The sequence below is a fragment of the Equus caballus genome, chromosome 20, assembly GCF_041296265.1.
Source record: "Equus caballus isolate H_3958 breed thoroughbred chromosome 20, TB-T2T, whole genome shotgun sequence".
NCBI classification, from domain to species: domain Eukaryota; kingdom Metazoa; phylum Chordata; class Mammalia; order Perissodactyla; family Equidae; genus Equus; species Equus caballus.
In genome coordinates, this window is record NC_091703.1 from 60,868,753 (window position 1) to 60,882,428 (window position 13,676).

Below are 13,676 nucleotides of genomic sequence, written 5' to 3' on the forward strand. Positions count from 1 at the left end.
ATGTCAAACACACGCCTACCTTGACGCAGCATTGGCTATTTGCTCTTTGTGGGATAAATTGCCTCCCTAATACCTACACAATTCTCATCTCCTTCAAGGTGGCTTCCTCAATAAGCTCAAATCAGACCATACTGTTGTCTCTCAGCCATCATCCCAGAACGTGTGACACCCCCCCAATCTGCTCTAGTTCTTCTTTCATCAACACGTTACCACATCACATATATATGTGTATATATATATATATATATATATATATACACATACATATACACTCTACATATTAGAACTATACTGTGTACACTTTATTATATATAACATGTTATTCAGAAATGCAGGTTTATTATGCTTGGTGTTTACTATCTATCCTTGTTCATTAGAAGTAAGCTCTAGGAGGGCAGGAAACATGTTTTCTTTAGTAGTATATCACTCACACCATAAATAGAGCCCAGAACGTGGTGCGTCCTCAATGAAACGTGTTGCTAAGTCAAACTTGGTTGTTAAGAAAGAGCATATGTTATGCTAATCACCATTACACTTAGATGATAACACTGTCGAGGGGTTGGAATAATATCCTAATTATTGACATTAAATAGCATCTCAAAATATTGCTGATTGATGTTCATAAAACTGACAACTTGTCATACTGCGCCACATGCTTCCAGTATAAATAGATTTGGGAGGCAACAGAAATATCTTTTTATTAATTTCCTGTGTACAAGTGACTGACAACAGTAAATAGAACTGAGGAAAACCACATCTGTGGAGAGGCAAGTGGTTCTCCTCATTAGCAGAATTAGATATGTTGCCCCTACCCACGGGCAAAATACAGTGAGCCTCAGGTCCTTACCCTGGTTTTGAACCTCGCTCTCTTCCTTTCCTTATTCTTCCCTGGCCTCCCTGGAGTGAGGGAAGCCCCTCACCAGAAGGCTCAGCTGAGATCTGCCTAAGCGTGGGAGCCAATGAAGACACGAAGGATGCGGAGAATTAGCAGAGCCTCACTCCCTTCACCGAACAATACGCTGCCCTTAAAATTCACCATATCTGGATCTTGCAAATTGAAATTCCAGGGCCAACTCCAACACTTACTAACTGAGGGAACTGAGCTAATAGAGTCTCTGCCTGTTTCTCATCTGCAAAGTTGTGAGGGGACCAAATCTTCAGCCCTGGGATATTGTCAGTTACTAAGTGAGTATTGAATACATGGCAGCTACTGTTATTGTAATTATCCTTGAAACCAGGAATTTTGTCTTCATGCCCATAATATCCAGAGATGCCCCCTGAGTATCTGCGCTGTTTCTCGGACAAATCATTTCCTCCTGAGCCTGTCCTCTCTGCGCCTTATCATAACACTGGCCCAGATCACAGGGCTGGGAGGTTTAGGTTGCTTGCAGCCTCTGCTTGAAACATCAAATGCCACCTTCACACTCACACTCTCACTGTGTATGATATTCGGCCTCGAACTTAAGCTGTGCTAGGAATCCTGGCTCAAGAACAGGTAGCTCTTCCCTAAATGAATTCTGCTTCCTGGACGTCTAGAATCAAGCTCAATACTGGCTGATTACCTAGAAATCAACTGTGACCGCCCCATCTTTACAGGCCTCACTCGCTACCTACGGTCTCCCAATATCAAGTCATGCACACACCCAAAGGTATCCTGAACCATGATGAAGCTGATAATTCCTTGAGATTACTGTATATTGAGTGATCTGGCTTCTTCCTTGGGGGGCCAGACACTTCAGCCTTGTTTATTTCTTCAGTCTTAGAGGATTTCTTCTACTCTCTGGCTTCCTCACATCCACAGCTTATGTTACTCTGGTCATAGCAGCCTTCACAGCTCAGCCTCCCTAACACATTAAATTGGATGGAGTCTTTGCGACCAGTTTTAAGATCGATGTTTTACAGTCTTTCCTGGGATTGCCGTAATTACAGCAAAGCTTCGGGTAGGGCATTGTATCTATTAACACATGGCTCCTGTCCTGAAAAGGCAAGAATACTGTTGAGGGAAGTTAACAAAACAACAAATGACAAAAGTGAAGGTGACATTGAGTTACCCACAATGTTCTATAGGAGCAAAAATAAAGACAAAGTCAAATTTTAAGTGTTTTTACAAGTCTTCCAGCAGAGGGCGACATTTGAATTGGGCCTCAGGGTAGGAATTCTGACAAACTGGGCAACAGAGGGCATTCAGGAGGAGGGACTGTGAATACTAAAATGCAGAGCTGTGCAACTGAATAAGAGGATTGAGGAATGATGAGTCATAAAATAGAGTAGGCATGGGTGGGAGAGGGTGACTTTAGATGACACAATCAAGGCTGAATATTGGAGTTGGAACGTTTAGGATTTTAAACCTCTTTTTATAGGAAATGAAGATCCACTGAAGCTTTTTAAGCAAAGGAATGAGAAATCACATAGGAAAACAACTCTGAAAGTAATGTGGAAGAGAGACCAGAGAGAATAGAGACTAGAAATAGGTAGCCCATTTTAGAGAGTATGACGTTAGTCTAGAAGAGAGGATCAGAGTTTGAACTGGAGTAATAATAGTGAGTTGAGCTAAGAAGCTGGATGGGAGAAATTTTTAGATACAATTCATAATACTTTTTATAAAATAAAGTTTATCCTGAAGCTTAGGAATATAAATGGATATAAATTTCAGGTCTGAGACATGAATCAGAGGAGAAGAAAGCATGAGAGATGAAAGAGATGAAGGTTCTGGCGCTGGAGAAGGAAAGATTTTATCTTAAGTTTTTGAGGGACTGATAAGTAAAAAAATGTTAGTCTGAAAATAGGTGAGAGTCTGTATCTCTGATTTATTGGAAGCCGTGGATGTAAGTGCTATATCTCCAAAGACAATGTGTGGAATAAAGGAATGAGAACTGAAAAAGGAGAGGGAAGGGTGTGTGGAAAGAAAGGAAAGAAAGGAGAGAGAGGAAGAGTTTAAGAACAAACCCTGTGGGATGCTAACAGTTAAGCGGTCAGCGGGAAATTGGGCTGGCAGAGAAGGCAAGAGAATTTCACAACAGCGGAGCGCAGACAGGGCTGGATATGTACATATACGCATATTGCCCAGCCAAGTGCAAAACGAAAACACAAGGTCATTTGTTCAAAAACCCCGTTAAAGATGCTAAAATATAAAGCTTTTTTCTTTTTTCTCTGCTCTCTCTCCGAACTTTTCATGGTATTTTTTAATTTTTTGTGTAATATCATTCTAAGAAAAATTTAAATTTTCAGTTATTAGCATAAATTTTACCATTCAGCTTTTTATTACGAAATGCCAGTTTTAAATGCAAATATAAGAGGATTAAACTCCTGTGGAAGCATAAAAATTACACAATTCATATTTCACAGCTAGTACTGCAGTTTGCTCTTGGCATGAACTAACCCTGAACCCTGAAACAAACTAATTCAACTGCTTTTCTTTCGCTTCTTGCTACGTGCAGATTCTCCCACCCCACTGGGAGCCTGTAACTTCCATAGCACCTTTATTTTATCCTCCCTTTGAGTCTCGCTGAACTCCCACACACCATGGCTCTACCAAGTATGGGGTCCTTCTGAGAGTGGGGTCCTGTGTGCACACCCCAGCCGCGGACACAGGTCTGAGAAATTCACAAGGAGAAGGTGGTGGGCGTTTCCCACAGTCTATGGCTCTAAACTGGGGCTCTGTCAGAACCGCACTGAACGCAGGGATGTTGTAACCTGGGAGAGCACAATAGAATCAAGCAGGCTTCAAATCTGAACTTTTCTGAGTCAATGTATGGCTGATATTTACACCTTGGCCAAGAAGGTAAAAATATATTAACCTGAGAAGAATGAAAAATCACACATTTGACTACACCAGGGTCTAGCAAACTTTTTCTGTAAAGGACAAGTTAGTAAGCATTCTAGGCTTTGTAGACCACAATGCCTCCGTCACAACTACTTAACTTTATCCTGTGACTGTACAAGCCAGCCAGAGATAGGAGGTAAACAAATTAGTATAGCCGTAATCCACTGAAACTCCTCATAAAAACAGGTGGTGGGCTAGGTTTGACCTGCAGGCCGTACTTTGTCAATCCCTGATCTACACTGTTTTCCCAAGGTCACATACTACTGAGATGGGTATTCAGCAGTGAAGATGAAAGTGTTTTGAAACCAAAGATCTGTAACATGCATAAAAAGATTTGTATTATTAAGTTATTATAGTCACTCTACTATATTTTGTGTATGGTGTCGATTATACGATTCATTTTAGTGATGAGTGGGAATAAAATGCAAATAATGAACGCTCTTGAATACTGCAGACTAGCACAACACAAAAAGCGCAGGGCATTCATCCGTGAAAGGTGCTGGGAGCGGCGCGGGAAAGACGACGCCAGGAGTTTGCTTCTGACTTTACAACTGCTGTGGACTGAGTTTCAGCAGATACAGTGTGAGCTGCAGGGAAACCAGTAGCGTCCATTACTGGGTCAGTTTTACACATTGAAATTAAATTAGAACAGGGGCTGGCCCCGTGGCCGAGTGGTTAAGTTCGCGCGCTCCGCTGCAGGCGGCCCAGTGTTTCGTTGGTTCGAATCCTGGGCGCGGACATGGCACTGCTCATCGGACCACGCTGAGGCGGCGTCCCACATGCCACAACTGGAAGAACCCACAACGAAGAATATACAACTATGTACCAGGGGGCTTTGGGGAGAAAAAGGAAATAATAAAATCTTTAAAAAAAAAAAATTTAGTTTAAAAAAAAAAAAGAAATTAAATTAGAACAAAAGTGACCATTAGACATTGTGACAAAAATCTCCTTTTCTAGGCAAATACCTCCTTGAGCACCAGGGACAGTGACAGACAGGCTGCCACCACCTGTGTTTATCCCTTTTGGTGCTTAGCAGCTTTCAACAGAAGGAAGACTTCTTCCTTCATGTTTGTTGGTTTATAAAATGTAAATATGAGACATTTGAAACCCTTAGGATATAAACATGACTCAAAATTTGCCAATAGAAAAAATAATAAACAGCTGTGATTGTTTTTAAAAGGTGTAATTCATATCTGAGTGCTTCTGAGCCAAAACAAAAAGACAAGCAAAGAAAAAATTGCAGGGGTGTCTGGTCCCATCACAAAGGAGTCAGTCAATAAATATCTGAATGTTGTATAAAATGATGCGATTAATTCCATTCCACGTGTTTTCAATTTCCGTAAAAAGGTACAGAACGCTGCAGAAATGTTACTAATGATTTCAACATCTACACAGTAATTTAGTTTAAAAAATATAAATGGAACATTTGAACATAAACGTATATATCTCTGCGTTATTTCAGAGCACTGTATTGCAAGTTTTTTGATTGCCTGTTACTAGAAGAATGCTAATTAGCAATAACTTTCTATTTTTTCTACACAAATATTTTTCTCAAAATTCTTGTAAAAACTTGATTATTTTGATCTAATATGAATAAAATAATTAAATATGCTTTCTGAAATGTTCTTTCTCACTATAAGCAAATATTTGCGAAAATATTTTATTCTGGCTATAAAATATATAATCAGTGTAAAACTTTTAGAAAATAAAAATAAATATTAAAACCATATCTTTAATGTTTTGGAAGAATGCTGTGGATGCATATGTGGGGGGTGCATGTACACATGATTTTGCAAATATATTGTATATGTGCTTTATCACTTCTGGTTAGTAGCATGAGAGGAGAAATTCTCCATGTCAATATTTATTTAATAAATCCACTATTTTAGGACATGGCCGTTTCCAAATATTTACTATTTTAATAATACAATTTGGGGTATATTGATACTAATTTCCTAAAATTGAAATTATGATATTTAATTTTTTCAAAATTATTGCTGGCAAGTAATCCTCCAGGAAGATGGTGCCCATCTACTGTCCCCTGAGTAGAGAGAGGATTTTCACCAGTTCAGAGGATTACCATTGAAGAAGACAAAATGGATAAAATTTGTATCTCATTTTAAATTTGATATGCATTTTCAATTGCTTCTGATGATTTTTAAATATATTTTTACTCTCAATAGCAAATCATTTTATTTATTTGAGAAGTCAGCTTTTCTTCTTTGATCTGAGAGAGTACTTTACAATGACGTTTATCTTATGAGGCAATGCATTTTTGCAGATATTTGCTTTAACAATGTTTATAACCATTTTTCATAATATAACCTTAGAAGGGTATTAATTTTAGTTATTCTACTATAAAATGTACTCTTTATCAACATTTTATTTGTGTATTTCTATTTTTGCTTTTAGGCTTAAAAAGTTCCATTTAGAGGGCCAGCCCCGGTGGCCTAGTGGTTCCGTTTGGCATGCTCTGCTTTGGTGGCCCAGTTTCTGGGCATGGACCTACATCACTCGTCCGTTAGTGGCCATGCTGTGGTGGCGGCTCACATACGAAAAGAGGAAGATTGGCAGCAGATGTTAGCTCAGGGTGAATATTCTTCAGTGACGAAAAATTTCCATTTAGAGATCAAATAAATATTGACACATTTTATTTGGATTATCTAATGTTTTATTTTGCAATTTTATCTAGCTGGTCTTCATAGGATTTATTCTGGTATAAGATGTAGAGGAAGGGTTTTCAAAATGACAGAATGTGCAAACACAATTTAGTAAATATTAAAATCTTTATCAAAGCAAATTTCCCCTTTTTTTGTCTAACGTGTATTTGGGCTTTCTATTCTATTTCCTTTTACTGATGTTCCTGTAATAATATAATAATAATTTGCTATACTTTATTTTAATATATTATGTAAACATACACACTCCCTTACTGCCATTCCTAGCCAACATCTCCCTAGCTATTCTCTTGCACGTTAAAATGACTTAATCAAGTTGTGAAGATTACCTCCCTTGAAGTGTTTGAAATTGCTTTATAATTTTCAAATGTAGTATTTATGTAATGTTAAGAGCTCATATTTCTGAACTTTAAATAAGAATATCATATCTCCATTTATGTATTTTTAAGGTATTCAATAAATTTTATCTTTTAAGCTTTGTCCTGTATAGTTTTAAATATCACTAGTTTGTATTTTCAGTTAATTAGAGCATTTTTCCATTATGTTACATAGATGGTATGTAAGAAATACGTGCATATGTGTGTGTAAGGCATTTTGACTTGTCTATGAGCATAATGAGCATAATGGAATTACCTCTTCTGTTTCAACATTAAGAATGACATTGAATATTTTTCTGAGCTACTTATATTTTGTTATGTTTGAGAAATAATAGTAGGTGCTGAAAATATTTGGAGATAATGTAAATTCCTTAGAATAGAAAAAAAAGAAATGTTCTTTGTAAACTATAAATTGAGTGTCAAAATCTTTTACCTAATGATGTGGTAAATTATATTATTAAATATCTTCCTTGACTCATCCTTCTATTCTTGGAAAATTTACTCCTTTGACATTTGCCAGGATTCATTAATATTGCACTGGATTTTTTTAAATTTAGAATTTCTCAACTATGATTGGAATAAATGGAACTCATACAAACTTTTTCATTTCTGTACTATTTTTGTTATCCATTGCTATTGGAGAATATTTTGATCAAGAGTTTTGGCTGTCTCTTTTACATACTTTCCAAATAACTGATAGAAAAAATAGAAAGTTATATTGCTATAGGAAAATAATACCAAACTGCTAGAAATTTTTACTCTTTTTCTCTTAAATGTCATTTGCTTCATGACTTAAACCAAACCACAAAGACGGGTCTCATTATGAGGACAGCTGAGAAAGACAACTTTGATTCAGCTTAATAGAGCTGTCCCTATACTACAGAACAAGCAATCATGTACTTTAAAAGTTACACAAAACTCTAAGAAACATATTGATAGAGGTAGCTCCAAGAGGCCTCACTCTGCTAATCATAAGAGGTTGCTTAGATTTCATTTCTTCTCAGTGACCCAATGAAATATGAGGAATCCACCAGAGCAAGGGAGCCCAGAATTCCAGGCTTTCTAACATTTATACTTTTCTAGCATGGAAGTAGTGGGGAAGAAATAATACCCAGTCAATGGTCCACTTTAGAAACATACAAGGAAATTCTCCCTGCATCCGTTACACGCTCATTCTATATTTTCACAGTATCATGGAACCTAGTTAAGATTTTAGCACCACAGGCCATTCTACTATGGCCTACCTCACTATTTCTTACATGAAGACATTAGACTAGATGCATTTGTAAAGATCATTCACAGCACTGAATGGGTTTGACCAATGGGAAGCAACAGCAGGAGACTGGAAGACAAGATGAGAGTGAGGTTAGGTATGTATCTCCTGGTCTCCCCTGCTTGGCTTGCCTTGGAACCCCATGTTTCTCCCTCCTAAAGGCCATAGCATAGCTTCTGTAAACTGGCAACTTTCCTCTTTAGATTCTTGGTCCTGAAGACTGCTCTTTCCTTTGTCTCTTATGTCTAGGTGTAGCAGTGGCATTCTGTCATTACTAGTCCCTTCAGAATCATACTATCCCTGATTGTTTTCCTTAAATTCTACCCCTATTTTAGCAAATAATCCGTCTGTTAAACTCTTCCCAAATATTCAGTTGGAGTGTGCTATTTCGTGATATGACACTGACCAACACAATAGGTGAACGTATTGGAAAATGTCAGCAAGTGCCTTGTAAATGATTGATTATGATGTCTAAAATGATTAGGGAGGCAAATGAAACTGGAAGACTAGGAGAACCGGAGGAATCAAAAGTATCAAAGAATGATTGCAGTTGAATGAGAGGATGGGAAAAATGGAAGCTTACAAGGATTAGTTCATAAAGGGAAAACCTAGGATTTGATTTCCTGGAGATGGAGAATTTGTGTCCTGATTAATTTCGATGAGTGGCTATGGGGTGAATTTTATGAGAGGAGAAAGCGTAACTCAGCTGCATTTACTAAGACCCTTATATGTGAGAAGTCATGTATTCGGCATTGCCAATGAGTTGTAACAGTTCTACACCAAGCTATCATCCTGTAAAAGTACAAGGAGAATACCATATTTAAATTTGTAATTAAATTATTATGCTATTTTTAGAAACTTTGTAAAGAAAATCATATCATATTGGACATACCAAATATAATGATTTGGTCTTTCATAATACTGAGTTGCCAGCCATAAATTACACACCTAAATATTTTTAAAGATTGATACAATATGTGCTTCTTCTGAAGCATACACACGTAACCACACAAAACCTGTAAATTTCTCATTGAAGAAAAATTAACTTCATTGCTACAAAGTTACACTTGAAATTCCACAAGATAGAAATTCTTTAAATAATGGGAAAAAATCCTCTCCTTTTGCTAAATACAATTCTTTAAACTTTTTTTATACTTTCCAATTTGATAGTAATTACAAGGGTTGAGAAGATTAGTAATTTCTAAAGTGCTTTAAGGTAAGAACTAAGTTATCTAAGAAAAGAGTCTTTTCATTAATTATTTCAAGACAGAATTCAAATTCACACATGGAATATTATCTTGTTTTAACTTTTATATAGTGTTTTTGTTAAATAAAGGATATGAAGTTAACTTATATTCTGAGTTATATATAATGAAAGCATCACAGCTTTGCATTAAAAAAAATGATTAAACATACCACGTAGGCTGGTAAAACCCAAGCTCTTGATTTCTTCAACTTTCCCATTAAAAAAAAACTAGCACTGAAGAAAGTGGTAGATAGTGTGCAGTATATTGTGTTCAACCTGACAAAGAAGCTATTTCAAGAAATGAGAATAATAAAAGTTATTCCTAAACTTTGAAAGATCCATTGTAATGAATTGCACTAGTTCAGTTTCTGATTGCTTGCCAGCAGTGTAGCCATCTCCAACACACTCCTGTATTGATCTGGTAGCCTTTGTGGCAGTGTGTAAAGAATAACCATCTGTGTCAGGGACAACAGCAGGTGCCATCTCCATTGAACTGGCTGCTGCCCTGATTACAAAGAGGCTGTTTAGAGCACCTGGTGACCACGACAGGCTCTTTCTTCTCTATAGAAAAGAAACTAATTTCTAAAAGTTTACTGAACTGAAACTGAGAAACTCACCAGAAATCATCAGCTGACGAGGTGCTGGAATGGACTCCAGCGAAGGCAAAGTAAGAGATCTAGTGATGGCAGGCGTCTGACTTGCAGCAGGAGACTCCCAATCATGCACGCTAGGCTGAAGTTCCCATTTGGACCATTCTGAAGAAGTTCTGACCTCTTGTTTTAAATCAGATGTTAAGGTCAGATAATCTGTATAATATGTCCAATCTGGCGCAAGAACAGACGTGAGGAAAGAGGTCTGTACCGGAAGCGATTGAGTTGCTGAAACTGTATAAAACGCAACATTAGAGGTTACTTCTGAAAGATCAGACCTGGAGTCCATGTACGGTGGCAGGTTGTTTTTAAGCTCACTTGAATGCCTAGTTTCTGGATGGCTTGGTAAGTTTAATTCAAAATCTAGAGACCTATCACTTGTGTGAAGTTTGAGCTGTTTATGAGATCCTTTACTCTCGTGCACAGCCAGCAAATTGTCTTGATTCAGTACCTCAGTGGGACCCATAGTTATTCCATATTGTCCTATTTTCAATAGTTTTAAAATGTTTTCTGATACTGAAAGATCCTCAGTCAGTTCTGAAGTCAAATCAGAATTCAGCAGGTCTGAGGAGACAGTTTGTGAAGGGACAATGGATAAACGAGTCTTATCCAAACATAAATTAGCATCCAAATTAGTTGATAGGGCAATGGAGTCTTCCACGGATGGGGTTGAAATTCTTCTTTTTGTACTCTTTTTAGAAGGAAATGAGGATGACACTTCCATGAATGCCACTGATGGCATTATTTCAGTAGCAGAAGAAAATGAATGCCCAGAAGTAATAGTTTGAGTTCTCATTAGGGCATACCAGCTGGCTAATATCTCTGAGTTCATCCAGAATGTCTCATAAAAGTGGGACTGTTTGCTATGCAAAACTTGATCTGAGAATTCATGAGAGGATTTTATTTCAGTCATAGAACATGTTGCACATGTTTGGCTTAATTCACTTAAAGAATCAGCAGACTGTGATTTGATGTTCGTGAGTCTCTGGTTGCTAGATGCTTCAGTAATAACCTGATATTCACTGGGAATGGAGTCTTGTGTAGTGAATCGGTGCAAAGCCGATGAGTTTACGATGGCTACCTGTTTGGATATAATTACATTAGCAGGAGAGATGGGAGGCATTGAGGAGCTCAGCAATCTCCAGTACTCTCTTCTTGAAATTAAGGAAACAGCTGAATATTCTTCAATACCCTCTTGAGCCCCCATAGAGACAACTGGAGGTGCACCTGTGGAAGCAGTTTTGAGCAGAAATCCATGGGAGAGTAATGAGTGTCTGTTTAACTCAACACCAGCTCCCAGAATGCCACTAATTACTGAACTCATTGTAGTAGCTGATGAGGCAACAGACCGATCACTCTCAAATAATAAAGACTGTGTGGGAAAAATAAAATCTGTCATTGAAGAGATGATAAATGGGGTCCTCTCTCCCCTATCGAGGAAGAAGAATCGTGGTGTGGCTGCTGAAGCTTGGATAGGCAGATGTGGTACAGATGTTTTGCCCCAGACAACTTGCGCTGGGCCGGGAACACCAAAATTCAAAAATCGAGAAGAGGAAACATCTGTGGAAGAAGGAAAACTGTGTTTTGCTAAAAGTTCTTTAGCGGCAATCACATCTTTGAGTAAATATCTTTCAAAGGATATGCCAGTACCTAATGCCGCCAGACCAGTGGTTGGGAGAACATCATGCTTGAAGATGTCTGTCTGTTTTGGACCTTTAGAGAGGCAAAGGCAAAAAGAAAGAAAGAATCAGAAAAATGAATTAAAAATGAACAGCTTTGGCCCTGGGCTGAATCTTCTGCAAATTGCACTGCTACCTTGCACTCATCATATGCAGACAAATAAGGCTCTGTAAATCATATTTCTAATAAAAGGGTTTGAAAAAGTTTAGTGACTTCACAAACTTCACACCCCAGGGGAGGGCCAAAATCAGAACAAATGGTGTTACATAGAATCAGCAGATTCCAAACCAAATCACTCCTTCAAATTATAAAACGTGAAAATTTATGACTCTGTCACTGATAGAATCAATGGATATTTGACCCATCGGGTTAGAAATGCGAGAAATACTATTTTACTTTCTAAATAGGCAAAATATTCTTTACATTAGATAACATATTTCACCTTAATTTTTTAAAAGAAGAGAAATTATATAGACAAAATATAGAGCAGTCTACCTTTCTACTTATAATATCCAATAGCCTTCAAAAAATATTTTTTCTTAAGTAACTGATAGATTATTAAGGGCTATAATTCTCAATCTGATTGTCCTGAGTGACATTAACTATATGAAGAGTGAATTTGGAATTTAAAATATGATATACTATTTATAATATGACATTATTTGATTTATTAAACTAAATAATAAGACATATCAAAACATGCTCGAGTGGCTGGCCCCATGGCCTAGTGGTTAAGTTCGCGCGCTCCGCTTCCACGCCCCAGGGTTTTGCCAGTTCGGTTCCTGGGCACGGACATGGCACCGCTCATCAGGATATGTTGAGGCAGTGTCCCACATGCCACAACCAGAAGGACCCACAACTAAAAAATATACAACTATATACTGGGGGGATTTGGGGAGAAAACCAGAAAGAAAAAAAAAGAAGAAAATTGGCAACAGTTGTTAGCTCAGGTGCCAGTCTTAAAAAAAAAAACAAACAAACACATACTCAAGTTATCAAACTACTTCACAATAGGAAAAAAGCAGAGTTTTAAAAAAAATCTGGGTGTTTTCTCAATAAGTTTATAGGAATACGAATTTACATATAGTGATTCAGAGGATATTAAATAAAGACAGAATGAGGTAAGTAGTACAAGGCCCTTTTAAATAAGTTTTACTGATAGATAAAACAAAATGATTTACTGATAGTTGAAACAAAATAAGCTGGGATCAGGGTCCAGTGATTTACCTAAATTTACAGATCAGAATACAGACTATTAATGAACATTTTTTTGCACTGTTCCAGAAAGAATATTTATTAGCAAAGGACATCAATATTTTTAAAACTTAAAATATAACCAATAAGAATTCTAAGATAATTTTACGCTCCTGAAAAACCATCTATCTTAAAAAAATAAAGATGGAAATGTCAGAAGATATGTTTGAATACACAACTTTCTCAAATTCAAACTTCTCCATATCTTACTCTCATCTTACTCACCTTGATCAACCGGGTAAGTATCCATGGTGGTCCATAGTCTTGGAGCCCCTGTGCGTGGAAAGCTGTGGACTGCAGTTGCAGGAGCGGGCACTGTATGTGTTTGTGTGGAAATGGTATCTGTTCTTGCAGAGATGGGAGGTAAACAGGTGATTCTCCTTCTTTCATCACCACAAAGAAGCCCAATGGAGCAGGTCTGCAAATGATAATTACCATAATTAAGCTCACACTTGCTCTGTCCCTGAGAGAGGATTTCTTAAGTTAGTTTTGAGGCCCATTTGGATTTTCATAGTCATATTAGATAGCTCAAATTATCACCTTATTTTGTTGGAAAATGAAATTTCTACAGTAAATTTTACCTATGTTTCAAATTAATTCAATCTCTCAAATTTTGGATACACTCAATTGAATGCCTAAATTTATTATTAATTCCTCTAATTTTAAGTTAAAATACTTCTGTACATTTGCTTTGA

The 13,676-nt window shown here is 37.2% G+C and overlaps 1 protein-coding gene across 1 annotated transcript in view; it reads right to left on the reverse strand.

Moving 5' to 3' along the window:
* Positions 1-13,676, reverse strand: part of LOC111769165 (protein eyes shut homolog) — a 1,017,614-nt gene that overhangs the window by 664,060 nt on the left and 339,878 nt on the right. Inside the window, exons 14-15 of the mRNA XM_070244139.1 lie at positions 13,207-13,399; positions 10,015-11,760 (exon numbers count right to left, since the gene is read on the reverse strand). Coding sequence (XP_070100240.1) covers positions 10,015-11,760; positions 13,207-13,399 — 1,939 coding nt within the window. The remainder of the gene's footprint in view (positions 1-10,014; positions 11,761-13,206; positions 13,400-13,676) is intronic.